This window comes from Emydura macquarii, unplaced genomic scaffold (genome assembly GCF_026122565.2).
Source record: "Emydura macquarii macquarii isolate MOO-44397 ecotype Brisbane River unplaced genomic scaffold, CSIRO-AGI_Emac_v2 contig_1876, whole genome shotgun sequence".
NCBI lineage: Eukaryota > Metazoa > Chordata > Testudines > Chelidae > Emydura > Emydura macquarii.
Genome location: NW_027132013.1, coordinates 17,699,455 through 17,719,850, shown reverse-complemented (window position 1 = coordinate 17,719,850; position 20,396 = coordinate 17,699,455). Strand labels below are relative to the sequence as shown.

The 20,396-nt window shown below is 45.3% G+C and overlaps 1 protein-coding gene across 1 annotated transcript in view; it reads right to left on the bottom strand.

Annotated features, from left to right (window-relative positions):
- Window positions 1–8,243: 8,243 nt before the first annotated feature.
- SUSD6 (sushi domain containing 6) overlaps window positions 8,244–20,396 on the bottom strand; it is a 112,917-nt gene continuing 100,764 nt past the window's right edge. The window contains exons 4-6 of the mRNA XM_067557817.1: window positions 18,326–18,464; window positions 16,218–16,648; window positions 8,244–14,375 (exon numbers count right to left, since the gene is read on the bottom strand). Coding sequence (XP_067413918.1) covers window positions 14,350–14,375; window positions 16,218–16,648; window positions 18,326–18,464 — 596 coding nt within the window. The 3' untranslated portion in view covers window positions 8,244–14,349. The remainder of the gene's footprint in view (window positions 14,376–16,217; window positions 16,649–18,325; window positions 18,465–20,396) is intronic.

Genomic DNA, 20,396 nt, shown 5'->3' with positions numbered 1-20,396 from the left:
ATAACTGCTTGGGGCGACTGACTCTGATGGGAGAGATGTAGGTATAACCCCAGTTACAGCATATAAATGTTAAGTGATGGCAGTGGGTGAAACGCTGCGGAGAGCTCCTTTGCTGCACAGAGCTTCATCTCCCAGTGACCCATGAAGTGGCTGGTCTGTGCCAATTAATGCTGTGACCTCCACCCAGCCATAACCTCCTCCCAAGGCTGCTCGCCTGCCAGTGCTTTGAGACTGCCCCATTGCCCTTCGTGTGTGTCGCTTCCAGCTGGCTGGCGATTCTCTCATCCAGCGCAAGCTCTGCCTGGCTCTCGGGCACCTGCTTGAATCCTTGCCTAAAAGGACCCACCCTTGCTCTGGGCCTCTGGATTTACGGCCCATGCAGCACAATGCCCTCCCTTTGCACGGTCACCCTGGCTCCCAGCGGCCAGCTTGAGGACAGGAAGAGCACGTTGCTCACACCAAGCAGGTTACCCACATGTCACTTCAGATTAATGAGCTGGGAGCATTGGCCTGCCGGTTGCCATGGAAACAGCTTGCCAAGCAGAGCCAAGAGGAACAGAGCAGGCTGGTGAGCTTCCCCTGCACCATCCTCACTTCCCGTTCAGCCTGGCCACCCTGTAGCGCAGCAGCAGTGGCTCCTGCCCTGCTGTCAGCGGGAGTGTATGAGAGATTACCTGGAGGTGGAACAGGGTCAGCCAGGGAGAGAGGGAGAGAACTCAAGGGGGGGGCGTCAGGATTTTCATGCTGGCCTGGGATCCTGGCCTTTGTCAGGCTGGATGGAATCCCACACCCAGGAGCCGTGCTGTACAAATAGAACAAAAAGACGGTCCCTGCCCCAAAGAACTTACAATCTATGTATAACACAAGAGGCAGCAGATTGGTACAGACGGGGGAGTACGAGGAAACAATGAGTCTTTGTGCCCTAGGGTCCTGCACATTGCCAAGGTGGTGGGAATCTGGCCTCTTTGTGCCCCTGGATCCTGTGTCTTGTCATGGATGCAGCTTCAGCCCTGCAATGAAGAGGATCCTTTGCTTTGTGATGATGGACAGAGTCAGAGCTCTTCATTACCCAGTCTCCTGTGGCCTGTCAGAGTGGATGAAGGCCTGGTCCTTCATGCCCTGGGGTGCTGTGCTGGGCTCCCATCGATGGATGTGGTCTGGGCTCTTCAGTCCCCCTGTCCTCTCTTTGGGTTCATGGCTTGTTCTTAGGCTTGTGCTTTTTCAGCAACAGAAAAACAGCTTTAGCTAGCCATGGTCGTTCCAGAATTAAACGGAATGGAGATGAAGGGGCCTGCCTGGCTCCCTGGGGCTCAGTGCAGAGAGAGATCACAGTAACATGTGACAGCGCATTTTTCTGCACACAATTCCCAACTAGCGATGGTTGGTGATGGTGCCTTCCAGGGACAGAGCCACTTCTGTGCTCCAGTGATAAACCCACATATGCTGTTCCCCAGGGAATTGGACTGGAAGATTTCCATTAATAGGCACTCTTCCTAACCTAAAGCAAGCCCTGGACTAAACACCCTTTAACACAAAACCATTAGCCCCAGTGAACATACCAGTACTGGGGTGGGCGTTGTTTCTGTACCCTGGGGCAGTGCCAAAGATGGATGAGAGACTGTGAGAGAACTGAGGATTCAGAGGAAATTCCAAGGAGTTGGAAAGCTGGGGCCTACTGGAGGACAAACTGGTGGGAAGGACCTGGAATCCTATTGGAAGGCACGATGGGCTTGCTTTGCTCAGCGAGGCCGGTGCTGTCAGTTGTTGCTGATGTATGCTGTGACCCGTCCGTGCCTAAAGTAGCCACCTGAAAATGCCAAGGTCAAGGCAGGCTGCAAAAGGAGAGCAGATTCTCCCAAGCTGGTGACTAACACTTCAGTTAGAATCACCAGCCAGGCACAGACAGTGCTCCTGATCCCCCACGCTGGCTATCAAGAAGCTAAAAACAAGAAGTTACACAGCCCCCTTTATGGCAATTCAGTCTCGGGCCCCCAGTTAGGAACTAAATCCAGTAAAAAGACAAGTTATTAAAACTCTATTCCCTTTACCAAAAATGTTCTGATCCCCAAAGGATCAGCCGCACTGCCAGATCAATGTAAGTTTGGATCTTACCCAAAATACCACGCTGCCAGCCAATCCTTTAGTAACTAAACTAAAGGTGTATCATAAAGGCAAGAAACAAATAAGAAGAGAAATGTTAAATGGTCAAAGCATATCAGAGTCTCAGCAGAATTGTGGAGTTTGCAGGCTTGTACAGTTCCTCAGGTGTACATCCAGTACCTGGATGGGTCTCACGCCTTTGTTTCACAGCTTCAGTTGTAGATGAGTTGACCCAGAGGTAAGAAGCAGGAAAGACAAAACGGAGATGGTGAAGTTGAAGTTTATAGTCTCTGGTCTGCATGTGTTTTGTTTCAAACACAAGCTCCCAGCACATGGACAGGGAAAAGCACTTGTGGTCCCTCTGACCTCTGGCATGTCCCTACATGTCCTGATGACTCATAGGTGCCATCCTGGCTGCTCTCCCTGGGCTCACTGTAAAGGTAACGGCCCTTGATGAGTCATCAATGCTGACACTAATCTGCCTGGGGGGTGTAACCCAGTAGCACAGCACAAGTGTTTGGATACAGATGTATCACACATATCCATAATTTACAGTACAAAGACAATACATACACATAAACATATCATACTTAGCAAATTATAACCCTTCCAAGGGTATCTGACATGGCACATCTGGTACGAATTATTGTAATTTTGCAATATTGATATCAATGATATTATAAATGATCACCCCAATCCAGACAGCGTCACATACACTGTTCATGCAGAGGGTTATGCTGGAGTTGCTGTGCTGGCAGTTGTGTATTCAAGGATAATCCACACACACGAGAATGTCCTCCTCAGGGTTTGGGCAGTACATTGAAATGAATGGCTTAACGCCTGGTGAAGGAGGGTGCCTGCAAAATGAGCTCCTCCTTTGAGTATCGGCTCTTGATTGAAGTCCCTAATACCGCAGATTTTTCCCTCCCTGATGCAGCCCAGCTCAGGCAAGCTTTTCCGCATGCGGCCCTCACTTGCTACAGGCACAAACCCAGAATGACAAATTGTTTCCGATACATTTAACAGATAAAAGCAGCAGAACAAAGATATATATTGCTGGCTGCAAGAGCTGCTGCAAACAGCAAGCCATCATAGCCCTGTGGGCTATACAAATCTGTTCCCAGAAGACATCAACCCCACTCACTCATCTGACACCAGAGTGCCCACACATGTGGTGGGACTGGGAGAAAGAGCCTCTTTGTCAGAATAGCAAATGTTACAGTAACAGCTTGGTGACTGGAAGTTATGTTTGAGGATGAATGGAAAACGTCTGGTGGCATATAAGCAGTGATGTCACCTCTTCTTCCCACTTAACCCTTCTTCCTATGCGGGGATTTGGGATGCAGAAAAATCCCTGGCAAAGTTCTCACGCTACAGAAAATTGTGAAAAAGTCTTACAGTGTGTGGACTGAACAAGATGGTCTGGCTAAAATCCCTCTCTTCTTCTCTTGAATGTTGTGCTACTGATCGACTTCCTTTAAAGACCCAAAAAAGCACCCTGAAGTATGCATCTAAGTGTGCACCATGGATCTGTGACATCTTGGCCCAGGTGAAACTCATCCACAATAACTGCTAATATAACTAGCAATCCCCCATGCTCAGAAATTCCACACACTCTTACTCAGGAAGACCCAGCAGAAGAGTTACCACATCCCATCATGTCAGTACAAAGCAACAAATTACCCCCATTGCCCTCTGAAAATAGGATCCCATTAACAGGAAAGACAATAAGCAGGTTATAGGCCTTTCTTAAGGCACCACCATAACAGGCTAGATAATTTTGGGAACTGACACCTGTGTCAGTCTATACCATTTTGCTCACCACTTTTACAAGACTAGGCTAAGTTCTGCACAAAGGCTGCCTTGCGAAGTATCATTTGAAATGTCATAATCTGCTGAACATTATTGTCCTGGTAAGATGTCTGTCTCAACAGTGCATGTGACATTGTAAGATTCTACAATGTATCATTATTATAACATGCTCCAAGGGTAAGACAAGCAGGCCTAAACCAGTTTCTCCAGATACAGACACACCAGAACCCTAGCCAGGTGTGACAGAGCAATCAATGGCTTAAGCAGCCAGTCTTCAGCAACAGGAAGGTGTAAACAAGAAATTTTCATTTAATCAGTGGGATGGTTCAAACCTCACGTCCACAATGCACTGTCTCACACCATGGCTCAGCAAGGATGTTTCTAGCACAAGAAATTGAATTAAAAAGAGGGGAGGAAAACACTTGACTTCACTCCTTTCCTCCTCTCATCTCATTGCTCATGACATCAATGAACACCTGAAGGATACTGAACTAAGGGGGAAGCATCCCAGGCTGAAAGGAGACCCAGCCTGTGACGTGTGGTGAGACAAAACCTTTGCTTTTAAGTGCACTTGGCTTGTGAAGTGAGGTATTAGCTTCCGTTTTACTCTTTTGTAACCAATCCTGATTTTTAAGCAGCCTAACTTGTAATCACTTAACATTTGTCTTTCTGTAGTTAAACTTATTTTCCTGTTTTATCTTAACCAGTGTGTTTAGAGCAGTGTGTGTGGGGAAACTCCATCTGGGATAACAAGGCTGGTGCAATTTCATTTTCTTTTGATGAAATGATGGACTTTATATGAGCTTGTACCATTCAGAAAGATACTGAGCAGTACAAGATGCACATTTCCGGAGGGACTAGACTGGGATTAGGAATTTGCAGGTGTTGCCCTGTATGTAATTTATGAGTGGCTGCTCAGAGTGCTAATGTATATAGCTAGGAGTGAATTTGCATTCTAAAGGCTGCGTGAGCAGGCCAGGCATGGCTGTTCTCACAGCAAAGCAGTGTAAAAGGCCCCCCAGGTTAGAGAGTTAAGGGGATGCAACTGTTCACCAGTCCACACTGTACCCTAGGGAATGTCACAAAGCCAGGACCTTTGATAGTCTCCCTTTCTTTGTGGTTTTTGAATTTGTTCCCCTCCTTATGTCTGTCTTGTATTTTAGCCTACAATGCAAGACCTCAGACTCCCATACCAAAGGTTATTGGGGCAAGGATTGTGATTCCTGGAAATGCCATGAATATTGGAAGGATTGAGCAATCCCCAATCTTACCTAGGCCAACAAAGACTCCACAGGCCAGACAAGCAAATTTGAAGAACAAATCTGTGGAAGAGGAGCTCAAAACCCCCGTCTCTTGAGGGTCCAAACACTTTGGCTTCTCAGTCCAGGAGAGTGGAGAAGAGCTGTCTCCAACCCTCTGCTGGAAGCTGTGACCCTGTAGAAGGAGCAGTTGCCCACACCAGTTCTCCAAGTCACCTTGTTCAAGGGCTCCCCATACTGGCAGTTTCAAAATACCTCCCTTTCTAGCCTTTCATTCTTTAGCTGGCTTTCAATACCGGTCAAGTTGGAGACACCTCCTTCCTTCCCAAAACACTCAACTGCAGGCAGAGAGCTTATATACAACTGGCTCCCTTCCCAGCATTCCTTGATGGTCTCCAACTCTCATGGTCCTTCTGGGCAACAAGTCCCAGAATCCAGGACAGGGCAGAGTTGTCCCACAACTCATCTTAAAGAGGCAACATGCCTTAAGACAGGGTTTCACCGCCCCCAGTCCTTACTCTGGGACTCAGTCAGCTCTGTATATCCCTAGTATCCTATCCTGTGTTTTTGACCTCCCTCCAATATCTCCTCCTGTTGTCCCACTGCTATCTCCAGTTCAGCAGATGACCTTATCTTTCCTCCAGAAATTCGCTCGTCCCTCCTACTTCTCACTAGCAAACCCATCATAGTTGCAAATCTAAGGGACAGGAACATTCTCATTCCTTCAGCTCTTCATCCTTCCCCTCCAAATCCTGTCACTGCCTACGTTGTCACAAAAATCCTCCCTTCATCCCAACTGCTAAAACTTTGGTCTGTCTTCTTGTTTATTGTAACCGCCTCCTCCTCCTCCCAACTCCCCCCACTCCAGTCTATTGAAACGTTGCAGCAGTTACTGCTATTTGCAGTGCAGTAATGCCTGGAGGGCCTAGCTCCATCGTGCTAGGCACTAGAGAAACAACTTTAAAATAACCACTCTGCTACCACTCCAAACATGCCACCATCCTCAAGTACTTCCCATCCCCGTACATCAGGTGCAAGCACAACCTCATCCCTGAACTCTGACCCACTCCAGCCTGCTTACATCTCACACAGCTTTCTTCCAGTCCCCTTTCATGCACAGCGCTCCACCCATCTCTTTTTCTTTTTTCCCCATTCATGGATTTGGGCCATTCACATTGCCTTCTGTATTTTGGAAGAGTCAGCCAACTGCCCCAAGTCTCTTCTCTCTCTTGCTGGTTTGTCACTGCTGCCTGCTCTCGTGGCATAGTTTTTAATGGATTCTGATTTGCCAATTTTGGACATAGGCGCTCACTAGGCTCCTAGCTCAGTATTCCTATGTAGGAGTAAATTGCATGTATACCTAAGAGGCTACAGCAACTAATGGTAGAGGAAAGCAAAGGGCCTTGTTCAAGATCATGTAACAAGTTAGTAAATCAGCTGGGATTAAAATAGGGCATCCTCATGCCGGGTCAAAGCTGTACACCACGTGGCAGAGGTGGAAACCAAGTAGCCATGGGTATTTATCAGAACTGCACCAGAAAACAGCCCTGGAGTTTCATCTCAGGAAATCAAGGCCCTCTCCAATTTGTCAAGTGATTAATTAAGAGAATCTGGTGCTGTAATCAGGATCTCTCAACCTGTTCTTAGGCTAAAGTTAATTTATACTAGCCAAACTCAGCAGTTTTCAATACATCTCTCCCAAACCAAGTCCACTCAATACCAACAGTCATTTCACTGGCAGATCCGCCCAACAACATTCAATGAACACCTCATGCTTCTTGGATTTTTCCTTCCTCCCACTCCTTCACCCACCACCTTTCAAGAGTCACTTTGCCCATTCACCTTCCATCCCTTATGTATTATGTAAGGGAAAGGCTGGGCCCTACTATTTGTTGCAAGGAAAGGTGACTGTGCAGTAGCACGGCCACCTGTGGTCACCATGCTCAAGCTCGGCTCCATTTAGTTAAGGGTGTGGCCAGGGGAGGAGGCTAGGAACATCCATTCTCTGTGGCATAGTCTGTCTTTGAGCATCAGAATTTACAGTGGATATGAGTGGGTGCTTGGAAGAGGGCAAGTCAATCGCAGCAAGGAGGCCTTGGGGGAACACAAATGGGACAAAATTGGCGAGAAAGGTCCATTTCCTCATGGATCCTTGGCAGAAACCAGCAATTTCACCCTGGCAGTTCCACTGCTCTCCCACCGCTCAGGAAAAACGACATGAATCATAGAAGATGAGGGTTGGAAGGGACCTTAGGAGGTCATCTGGTCCAACTCTCTGCTCAAAGAAGGGCCAACCCCAACTAAGTCATCCCAGCCAGGGCTGTGTCAAGCCGGGCCTTAAAAACTTCTAAAGATGGAGATTCCACCACCTCCCTAGATAACCCATTCCAGTGCTTCACCACCCTCCTAGTGAAAAACTTTTTCCTAAGGTCCAACCTAGACCTCCCCCACTGCAACTTGAGACCATTACTCCTTGTTCTGTCATCTACTACCACTGAGAACAGCCTAGCCCCATCCTCCCTGGAACCCCCCTTCAGGTAGTTAAAGGCTGCTATCAAATCCCCCCTCATTCTCCTCTTCTGCAGACTAAACAAGCCTAGTTCCCTCAGCCTCGCCTCATAAGTCTTGTGCTCTTGCCCCCTAATCATTTTTGTTGCCCTCCATTGGACTCTTTCCAATTTGTCCATGACATAACAGTATGGCCAAAAAGGCTATGCAGATCTGTTTGGCTTCCTTCTGTATAGTTTTAGAGCCTATAATCCATTGTGTCAGCTTTATAGATTATGGGTTCTCTTTATTTACAGGAGTGGACTGGGATTCAAGAGCTATGGACTCTAATTCCTGAGACTGTCACAGAACCAGTGTAACCTTGACACATAAGCGCTCCTTGCCTCAGTCTGCTCATAAGTAATATGGGGACAGTACCCCCTTACCTCACAGGTGTGTTATAAGGCTTCATTCGTTGTTTGCAGCATGCTTTGAAATGCAGAGTATTATCAAATAACCTGCTGGTAGGCCTCTCCACTCCAGCCGAACGGTTTTTGTTTTTAAAAAAGAGGCACACGTCAGAGGTTATATATTCACTTCAAAAGAACTTTTTTAATTTAGAAATGCAGTTATATACATAGAACAATTAAAATTAAATTAAACTTTGTACAAATATTAAAATACTATCTTCACACCCACTGCAATGTACAGGATACCAGAAAATATATATAAAATAAAGCAAAATAAAACTGATTGAGTGACCTCCTGCACAGCATCAATTACGTTTCATGTGTTTTAAAATCCCACATATACAAGTACCATTCCGCAAACAATTCCATAGTGGTGTAACTCAGATAAAAATCAGAAAACAAATTAACACATTGAAGGCAACCCAGCTTCCCCATCTGTAACTACTTGCGGTCTGCCCACTGCATCAGTGGGTGTCTGCTCCACAGACAGTTCAGCTTTGTGTTTGGTTTTAACTCTTACATAAAGTTGAGAATCAAAAATAAAACATTACTTTCCAGTAGAATTAGATTGCCCCTCTCCTTGGGGATCACCCTTGGAAAGAAGCAAAAAGCATATGTTAAAATAGAAGAGCATCAATTTAATTCACACACATCCACTCTGGTGCAACCACATGTAACCTCTTAAAGTGATCCAGAAGGCCAAGCTACAGAGCTCTCTGAAGAGAGGACTGGGAAACTTACATGCTTTGTCCTGGGCCCGGTGAGAATTGGATAAACATTCTTGGATTTTTTTTTTTAAAACAAGGTTCTGAAATGTTGGCTGAGGGCTCATTTCCAATATAACAACACTCACTCTAATGAAGCTAACCTTATGCAGCTTCTCTGCATTTCCAAGGCCTTTTACAGAGAAAACTGAAGTTTCTTAGCTACAAGTTTTTCATCAAACAAATTTAACTGCAGTTCCTTTTTTTGTGGGATGACATTTCTTGTGCTAGTGTCTGAGAATCAGGACGTGAAACCGATTGTACTAGCTCCACTGTCCAGACTGTGTGAAGTGAAGAATATTAATAAAGCAATTGCTGTCCAAAAATAAACTAGATTTTTCAAATTAGTTTTTAACAATGCAAGATGTTGTAAACAGATCAGCAAGGAAATCTGAACATTTCAATCTTGCCGTGTCCCCACATTTTTACATGGTGGAATCATTGGTTTTCAGTATGTGATCTAGGCACAGTGAGAACCCTTCCTTATGGACTCACCATTATATGCATTTGCACCCAGTCATTTGAGCCACCTGCAGGGTTGCTCACAGCTTTTCAATCACAGCTCCTACTCACTCACTCCTAGTTTTCTTAAGATCTCTCTTTTCTGTGCTCTCAGCAATGATCTCCCAGCCCAGCTTATGTCCTACAGAAGAACTTGCTGTGCTCACTGAGCCTCAATTCAAATCAACCCAAATTCTCTACACTGGGGGACGGAGGGGGGCACCTTGTACTTCCTCCTGGAATAATGTTAATATTTCTCACTCTCCTAAATTACTCCATGTGCTGTGAGGCCATATCACAGCTCCAGACACACAAAAATCCTGTTAACTTGTTGACCTGTTCAATGGGGAAACCCAGAGAGGATTCAGTTCCAAGGGGAAGTAAGTAAGATGACGGTCACAGAGAGTAATGTTATGTTGCAAGTTCCCTGTTTATTTAAAAGCGTGGGAATCCTCCAGCTCTGCTCCATCCAAGATCCACAGAGCTGTAATTGTGCAGCATTCCTACAAAGGAGAAAAATGCTGGAGAACACTGCTCCTTCCACCCACAGTGTAATTTCCTCAACACTACGCCTAATAGTGGAGAGTGGAATGAGACCCCCCCCCCCCTTTTTTTTTTTTTTTTTAAAAACATGTTTCCTTACCTGTTACTAACCCCTTTCAATTATTCCAACCCTGACGTGATTAAAACTTGCTTTTAATTCATCTTGCACTTCAGAATTTGGGCACTGAGAAGAGACTAATCCAGTTCCCTTTGGTTTGTAATCAGTTTCACTTTTTGGATCTCTCACACTAGCCCAGTGCTGTAATGTTTGGGTTGCAAACATGGCAGAAAAATCTTTTTTTTTAAAAAACCAAAAAACAAAAACCAACTTTCAATTACAATAAGAAGGAAATCATGGAAGAGTTTCTATTTGTACGAGTATTTTGTAAATTTCTCCAAACAGTGTCCTTTTAAGTTTTTTACGCCTCTTATACTGCTATTTTAGTAAGTGCTAGTTATTTTTAATTTTCATGTATACTTAAATAATTTTAATGTTCTTGTTAAGCATTTCAGGGTACAGCATGTGTAAGAACACAAAACTGCATCATGTGGAGAGTGTTATAGAGGACTGTCTCCTTTTGACTATTCTGGTCTAGAACAGCAGCGAGAAAAGTTGTATTCCTCAGTCCAATTTAATGCAAAGTTACGGCAGTTACTTATCTTTCTAGTGCTCTTCCCTCCCCACAAATTGATTTCTGCCCCTTTAAACCTCCCTGTATCTTTAAAGGTATGCAGTAACAGGCCACATGTTGCTCAGTAAAGAGAAAGAAAAAGGGTTGTTTTTTCTTTTAAGAAATCCAGCAGATAAGTCTTCAAAAAACGGTGTTTCCCCCTCCTTATTCTATCTCATTTTATATGAAAGTAAACTTTAAAGCTTGGGAAGGCAAAACACAGCAACTCAAAAGCTGTTTCTACTTGTTCTGGCTTGCAGTGGATCTAATGTCTCTAGTCTGCATGGATGTTTCCACAGAGGAAAGTGGCACTTGGGTTTTCTGCAACTGCAAGGCATCTAGGGGCATCAGATATTACCAGCCACCATGCTACAGTTAGATTCCCCCCACAAAAAGCCATGCTCCAGTATCAGTAGCTGCTGTTTTATCCTCTTACAATCAAAGAGACATTGATTGTCTATGTCTGCTGATTATTAAGCCTACAGCCACACCTTTTCCCTCTCTGCACACACACACACACACACACAGACACCCTCCCGGGAAAGAAACTCTGGGGAACTCTATAAAACAAAATGAAGGTTCCCTTCTGTACTTGTTTTTCTTCCAGTTGATTGTTGTTTCTCTCAGACTGACAGCTAATCATACTATTGAGAGTGACGGTTAGTGGGCACAGCCACTCTATGTGCTTTCTGCTAGGTGCATGACTGTCACTTTCAGCACTCAGCACAAGTCAGGCCCCGGGATCAAATTCCAGCTGCATTAAGAGAATACTCTTCCGTCAGCTGAAAAGTGCGTTAGTGTGGCACCTGGCCTTTGCACCCAGGCTGCTGGATGTCAGCTTCGATTACTAAGGAACCTTAAACTAACTAAAGAGCAACTCATTCTATTCTGTGTTTGTCTGAAGAGAGGAAAACAAGGCCAGTGTTTGCATTTTGATAGGACATGTGAGACCAGTTTATCGGGACACAATTAAAATTTGGATCACACTTTTGATTTTGTAGAACAATTTTAAAACAGTAGAAATACTTCCATTTTGTTTTGTTTTTTAAATTCCAATGGAAACAGGTTTATCAACTAATACACTACATCTGGACTGTCTGAAAGCCAAATATTGCAGCACCATTAAGCTGGAAATGAAGCCAAAGAGACATAAATTTGATTTTTATTGTCAAACCGAGACAAACAAAAACCACCAAAGACAGTTAAAGTTGGATTTGTTAAATTCTTGCAGTAACCTAAAGTGTTATCGCAGGTAAAGAAGTTTGCTTAAAATATCCTATTTTTAACTGGACAGAGTCTCTGTCAAACAATTCTTGCAACTTAATTTACAAGAGTTACGGGACGGCGGGGGGGAAATAAAGCTGTTCCCCATATATGCACACACTGTTACAGCTGTCCTGGGAATTAATGGGCAAGTGCACCAGAGCATTTAATAAGCAGGGGAGGCAGGCTGCTGGCTGCACCCTGCTGCCAAAGCCTGCCCACTGCAGCTGGAGGTTAACTCAGTTGTTGCAGCAACAATCCATTTTCAAGTGTTATATAATGCAAGTATTCCAATGCACTAGGGAGTAAAATTATAAAGGGGAGAGCAATGGGGGCTGTGGTATCCATGCAGCAGTCACAACTTGCTGAATAAGGTAATCATTGCTACCTCAACTTCAAATACAAATTCAGCAGCTTCTCTTCCGGGCAACTGCTCTTTGACCACCTGATCTAAGTACAAGAGTGAGCAAGCACACCTCCATCCCCACCCTCTTTCACCTAAGTCCAACTAATGAGCTGCCTATGCCTTCTTTTGAGGGGCCACGCATTGCTGCTAGAACCAACTCCAGGGAACCTCTTCTCTTGTCCTCCCTGCTTAACTCCTTCAAATCCACCACCAAGCCCCAAACACACACTGACCACGGGACACAGGTGTCCCTATCCAGCATCATTCATGCAGGAAACCACATATATCACAACCTCCACTATGTCACACCCAGCCCTACGCACACAAGCGGTTAGGATTGTATTCCTAGACATATTTTAAGAAGGTTGCCAAGAGACATTAAAACTCACACTTTGGACTAGGGAAGAGCCTACTCCAGGTCACTGTTTAAAAACTGTGCTGGTGTCTCCATCATGGCCAGGCAACCAAACTGAGTCAACTCCATTTTTCAGAAAGGGTTTAGCGAACATACTGTAGAAGAGGCCTACACATGGCAGCAGCACCAAATGCACAAAGAGGTCCCATTGGGATAAAACAGCAGCACAATGCTTTCATTTAAAAGTTATGAAGACATGCTGTAGCCATTTAGAAAAGTGTTCTCCAGTAATCGAGCACCCTGAGTTGTGGTATCTCTTACCAGGTAATCAGGGATGCTACACACAAAACCCCAACGGTTACTGACAACGTTAATATATCTGCTGACAAAATTTCAAACATAAAAAAGGGCCAAAAAAATCCAGATTACATCTTGAAAGTCCTGGCAAATTGAGGGAGGAAGAGACAATGTTTTTAAATTACTTTTCCATTTTTACTGTTATGTCAAGTTAAAGTTGTTGGTGGCTGTCAAACCCAAGCAGTCATGCAGGAAAACTGTGATATTTTAAAGAAGTCTCAAACACCCGACATCTACAAAAAAACAGATCTTTGAATAAGCTAGGGCACAATCATGGCACACATTGCATCAGCAGAATGTGCATAACCTGCGGTTAACATTGGCTTGTTTAACCGGAGATCAGATAATCAGGGTTATACTGCAAGTTTTCTTTCTCGTAGGCCTTGTCTACAACTAGCCTTTTTCAGAAATTCTCCTAGAGTCTAGCACCAGGAGCTGCCCTGTGCTAGACCAGCACTGGAAGGAACCGCTAAAATTTCTCAGTTGACACAGCCCTGGACTTCAGGAAACCCAAAAATTGACTGAATTGTGAGGTCGATGAAAGAACGAGACGGTGGGATTTTCTGGAATGGAATCTTGCAGAGGGACACTCACTCTGCAACATCAAGGGTGTATGTATATTTTGGAGGGAGGTAGAGGGGGTTGAGAAAGAAGGCATGAAGGGCTGGAAGAAGTAATCTTCAGGTGTTTCCAAAAATCTTGTAAAAGATGTCAGACTTCTCTGCCTTTACAATAGTCAGTGATGCCCTAATAAATTGTTAATATGCAACCAAGTTACGGAACAGACCGCTTTATTTTAAAAACTATGAGCACTGCTGGGTAGTGTAAATTACCCATATGGGAACCTCTCCCAAGCCCAGGTTCAGCCCTCTTGGGGAGCTCTGTCCTGCCCTAGTCACCAAGAGGATGCTGGAAGAAAGGCCTTTATATAAACTATGTCTGCACCCAATGAGCAAGCTGTTCTTGGCTCCTGCTCTCCGTGCTGCCAAAGCGCTAGCGAGGCCTGTGAGAAGCTGCAACAAGCCGGTGTGAGAAGGAGAAAGGCACAAGTAAATAGCAGCTCTCTGGAGGCTGCTGTCAGACAGCTGGCACAGGGAAGGAAGAAGAGGGAGGAACTCAAATCCATTACATTATTCGAGTCCCTAACGCAGATGGAATGGGGAGGCCAACACGGCACCAACCCGACTGGCGCATCCAGGAGGCAACCTGGCAGCATCGTTTGGGTCTTCAGCTGAAGGGTCTCTGCTTGGAGGTATCCAGGGCACAGCTTGTGAAGATGGGGAAGGCTGCACAGAGTGCTCGCATCCCAAGGAAGAAGAGGGGAAACCAAGAAGGAGAAGGCTAAACAAGTGCAGCAGGCCTCATGCTTCCTTCAACAATGGAATATCTGGGAAGGAAAAGAAAAAGAGAGGTCAGACTTCACACAGGTGTCTCCATGGAGCTTCGAGCAGCTGGCAGCAAAGTGCACAGGCAGGGCGTATGTTACACCCCTCCCACAGTTCCGTACAGACACACAATGTAGTACAGTGCTGATGCAGCACTCCCCTTCCGACACCAGGCAGTACTTCGCCCCATGCTCTGTGGCTGCCTCCCCTCTCACCTGGACTGAGATCAGGAGTTTTTTATTGCCTTAACCTAGCAACAGGGATGACAGCTAATGGGCCGGTGGCAAGTTAACCTGTAACTACAGCAACAACTAGTGGGTAGGTCGGGGTTAGGTAGATACAACATGATCTTGACACAGTAAATGAACCTTTCGGTCAGTCTTCCTTATAGAAATTTGCCCCTCTAGGAAGTGCCTTGACCAGCGATTTAAAAGCAGTGCTCGATGCTGCAGAATACACAGACTGTCCGCCTATTTTTGCGGAGTCTGAAAGGCTGACTGGATCGGCTTTTGGCAACACTAACCCCCAACTCTGCTACCCACATCTGAGGTTTTCCTCCTGTATCTGGGACTTTTGGTATTTCCCTCCTTTTAGGGGAAATAACCTTTGGGGTTTTATTGTTGACTAGGGTTCCAAGTCACGTTACTGGAGGTTACGCTAGGCCTTGCAGCAACGGAAAATAAAGTTTGCTTTGTGCTATCTACAAGCCAGTTTCACTTCTTGACCTAGCAGATCCAGCCCCTACAGAAGCAAAGCTTTGTTGTGTCTCCAGATCAGATCTCTCCTTGGAAGGCCTTTCCTTCAGCAGAGTCCAGAGAACGCAGAGAGCTGGTCTGTGTTATGTGGATGCCTGTTCACAAGAGCAGTGGTTCTCAACCTTTGCGGTCAAGACCACTGTACCCGTTCAGGAGTGTGATTTGTCTTGTGCACCCCAAGTGACACCTCACTTAAAAACCACTTGCTTACAAAATCAGACACAAAAATACAGAAGTGTCACAGCACATTATTACTGAAAAAATGGCTTGCTTTCTCATTTTTACCATATAATTATAAAATAAATTGATTGGAATATAAATGTTGTACTCACATTTCAGTGTAGCGTATATAAAGCAGTATAAACAACTCACTGTCTGTATGAAATTTTGGTTTGCATTGACTTTGCTAATGCTTTTTTATGTAGCCTGTTGTAAAACTAGGCAAATATCTAGCTGAGTTGATGTGCTCCCTGGAAGACCTCTGCGTACCCATGTACCCCTGGTTGAGAACCATGGCACTCAGGGTCTGAGGCACAAGACCATCACAGCTCATCCCACTTAGGACTTTAAATGAGACATGTGCTCTGGGTCTGTAGCTCTTTATGCACTGTATGGAGCTTCCCTTGCCTTGTCAGTTACAGTGCCCCAAATGGAAGAGCCGCAAAGTGCTAATTTTCAAAAGAGTTCCCCCCTCCAACAAACTAAATATGACTGTACCATTACCCCTAATTATGACTGTACTGCGTTTTCATTTTACTGGTTGTGGGGGAGGAGGTTCTTTGCATACGACCTGAAAAAACCCCAAAGGAAGCACCATAGCAGAACAAACCCATGGTCCTAATCTGGCATCTTGCCTTCAATGCTGAATGCTTTGGAGGAAGATGGAGAGCCCCACAGTATGCACCTAATTATGTAACACTGTACAGTGGAGGCAGGGAAATTTCTCTGACAGTCAGCTGGCGACCAGCTTGTGCTCTGAAGCACAAGAATCAATGGCCCTTGTAATTCTCATCCTAGCTAGCTGCACTGCAGCAGCTATTCTTATTCACATTAGTGTCTCATTCAGTATTCCCAGTTCATCTCACGTACCATCTGTGTATTCCTCAGAGGAAGTAAGTGATAAAAGGCTTTGTACATCACTGCTCTCTGAGTCTTGAGCCTCTTTGTGCACAGGTCTACTGCTAGCCATGCCAGCTATCCAGGAAGAGGTGGTGGCCTGGTGCACGAGAACAGTTTCAGAGCGTTGAGAGCCGCTGGCTTCACACAGTCCAGAGCGTCCTGGGGCCTCATCCTCTCCAACAGAGCAGTCACGAGCCCCTTGGTCTTGCTGCTGTTGCTGCTGCATCTCCCTTGTTCCACTCTGCCCAGCTCCCTCTGACAGCACAATCTGTACCCGCAAATCCGAGGGTGGAATGCAGTTCCCTGCACTGCCATAGACTGCTTCTTCATAGGATGGCAAGGCCACCTGGACACCATCCACCATCATGGAAACCTGATCCCCAGACACACCTTGATCACGTCTTTAAGGAGAAAAAGATAATTTAGAGCATATACACAGACAGACAGACAGCTCTGTGCGTCTATGAGCCCCCATCGAACCAGTGTACCACAAGGTAACCTTTCCTTATCCCACTCCCACCACTCAGTGACCTGAGTGGAGTCACCCAATGAACAGAGACCCACTGAATTTTACCAAGATGCTATTAAAAGCAATCACGTCCCTGTACTGCCATGCAACTGACCACAGTCCAATTCTTGTTGCAGTGGCTGGGACTGCTGAAGAAATGGGCATGCTCCAGAACCCTGCCCTCAAATGAGACAACAGCCACCTCACCAGCTGCTTAAGGAGCAGCAGTGACTGGTTCAGAAGACGAGTCTGTACCCACCTGGCATAGCCGAGTACAGACCTCTGGCAAAGGTTGAAATGCGGGAGTCTCACCACTGCCGTGTACATTGGTCTTTTCCCAGTTCAGGAGGGCAAACGTCCTGTACTTTTTTATTTTCCCCCAGCAGGGATAATCAGAGATGTGCATGTATGTCAGAAGCTCCTGAATAACCAATTTACTCCGCTTGGTCAATACCTTTATTTAATGACCTCAGCACAATTCACAGCCCCAGAAACAACTGAGGGATCTCTTGAACGAATGGGGCTCTGCCAGGGGAAGGAGCAGATGGAAATGCACAGGCTCTTACCTCAGTAATCATCCAACACTGGGAAAGGAAGGAGGCTGACGTACGGGACAGTCTCATAGGGTTTGGATCACTTCTTACATTTAAAACTTAGAAGCACAGAAGTAGAATAGCAAATAGCCCTCAGGTGGAGCGGCAGAACCGTAACCAGAGAACGTGAGAAGCAGAGCACCACCCAATAGCACTGCTGTACCACAGAGTTCAGGGAATCTCCAGGAGGAGCAGTTCACAAGTGCTGGGCACATTGCTTCACAGCGCACTAATGCCGCGCTCCCTGAAGCCCACGGTCACACTGTGCCACCCACAGCCTCTTCCCACCCATACTACTGCCTGTGCCTTGTCACTGGAGACATGTAAGTGGGGCAGCTAAAAGCAATAGCTGTGTTGGGGAGGGGAGTGGAGTGGAAGGGAGGGGGTGGGGAAATCACAGCTCCACTATTTCCTGGGATAGCACTTTCCTCAACCCTGTTCAGTGTGCTGTCCTATGTGAAGTGAATTTGAGGGGTTTGACCCAGCATCCAACAGACTATGTTCACATAACAAAAAATCCCAGCACACATTAGTACTGACTGATTCTCATTGTACATTGGTAGGGTAGTGTGGTAAACCTGCCAGCAGCAGATCCATTCTGTAGATGAAAAGAACACAGTCTCTCTTCTCTTGGGTGATCAACTTGATGGCATCTTTTGCCAGCAGTAAATTTACTTAAAGGAAAGGGATAAGAAGTTATGGCCACTAGAACCAGACCCTGCTCATCACGATATGAGGATGTTTTACAGAAACTCAACAGACCAATGAAGCAACAAAGACTTGAAGAAAGAAAGTGATGAAGAAAAGCAGAAAGGGATGGAAAAAAGAGAGAGACAGAAGAACAGGACAGAGAAAAGAAAGAAGAGTGATGGGATAAGATGATACAAACACAACACCCTTGTGAACTGCACTTGTAAATAAATATTACATCCCGCAGCCCCTACCCTCTGTTGAAAGTATTCTACCACTGAACTCACCTGCTGTGATGAAAAGACTTCAGCTTTGGCTGCAGCAAAACAAACAGCACGACTAAGAGAAGGATCAGAGCGACTGAACTTGCTGTGGAGGCCACGATGGAGAGGGTGGGCACCCCAATTGTTGGGGAAGAATCTTTTTCTACCAAACCAAAAGAAACAGAAATTAAACGGTTCATGTCCCAGAACAGCCATCATATGAACAAGGTACGTACAAGGCTCCTCTGAAAAATGAAAGGAGGCGCAGGGAAGAGCAATAGAAGCGACTAGGGTCTGAAGCAGTTGATTTAGGAGGGAATGAGTTAAACACATACATATAGCTTGGCTAAGTGACAACTACAAAGAGAGGCTTGGTAACACTAAGGAAGGAAAAGAATTGTTTAGCATCACAGAAGGGGTATTTTAGCCTGAACTGCAGGAAAAGTTCCCTGATAAGAGGAATTCCAAGGAGAGTGGTGGAATCCCCATGGCTTGACACAGGTAAAATTCAACAAGACATGTAGTAGGGAATTATCCTGTCCTGGCAAGGAGATGGACTAAGACAGCCTAAGAGGTCTCCCCCCTTGCTACACTGTACAATTCTATCCCCTACACCATCTAAGTGATGAACAGAATCTTTTGTACTAACCCTCTCCCCAGTGCTCTTAGGTCTACTGGCCAATGCTCTTACATGCTTCATATACAGAACATCCCCATTTAACTGAACTCCAATTAAGCAAAACTTCCATTTTGCCACAATTCATTGTGTCCTCTAGAGTCACACCCAGTCATCTCCCAGAGTACAGCTAGCTGGTCTGAAAGCCCAACCAGCATTCTCTTCCCCTAGCTTTGAGGTCGATCCATTGGGTGGCTGTCTTTGTTTTCCCTAGACACCTCATTTAGCTACAAAGTTTCAGACAAGAACCTTCAGATAAAAGAGGTTGTACTAGATCAGTGTTTCTCAACTGGTGTTCCGTGGAACCCTGGGGGTTCCCCGGGAACACTGTTAGGGTTCCGCGAGCAGCTGTTCTCCGCGCCACCGAAAAAGGGGAAGATGTCCTGGATTTTTCGGCGGAGGGTATCGAGTGTAAGTGTAATTTAATTTATATTTAATAGAGAAACGCTGACCTAGTTGTTTGTATATAATTTGCTTATTTTGACTTTTTTTTTGGCCCCATATGTAAAAATACTGTTAAGAGTTTGGGGGGTTCCGCAATTATTTCTCGAGTTCAAAAGGGTTCCGTGGCCAAATTTAATTGAGAAACACTGTACTAGATTCTACATGGCCACATTTGCAAACAAACTGAACTGGAATTTCAAGTTTTAGAGGTTTCGGGGTGGCTAAGAAGACTATCACGGGTGGGCAAACAGTAGTGTTAATTTTTCAATGATCAATATGCAAAATGCTGTAAAAGAATCCATAGTTCTGGGTGCTTTTAGCAAGTGCAGTTTCCAGAGACATGAAAACCAGCATTGGCTGATATGAGAAACCATGAAAGGTTTACAGGAATGTAGGACAGCCAATGAGCTGGAGACAGAGCAGCACAGAATATTTTTTCCTCCCATTAAAGTCTGTCAGTTTTTATCTGTGGTTTGTTTTGAGCAGGTGAAATTTTACATTAACAATATAATTGTTGAACTACTGCTTTTCTCTGTGTGATCTCCCAACCTCTCCCTCTTTTCTCCCAATCCCCTCCACCCCCCCATTTTGCCCTTTCTATCTCTAGAGAAACAACTGGACAATTAAGTTTCATCTGCATCACAAAAAAAGCTCAGTGATGACAATGGGTGTCAGCAACAGGTGTGGAAAATCAATGTGGAGTCTACTTTGAATGCAGGCATAGCCAAGGATAGACCATGTTCAGTACCAGCCCAACTGTACCTCTTGTCGGCAATGGGTACTTAGTACAGACAAGACCTCCACACTATGTTCCTGTATGGCTGCATTTTCTGTGAAGTGGTGCAACACCCAGAGGTGGATTAAGACATGATCATTTGCTTTGAAACCCATGATCTGAACACAGTTTCCTCATTTCTCACTCCAGGCCATATGTGGTATTAACCCATCCCTAGTGACACTAGAGAAAAGCTGCAT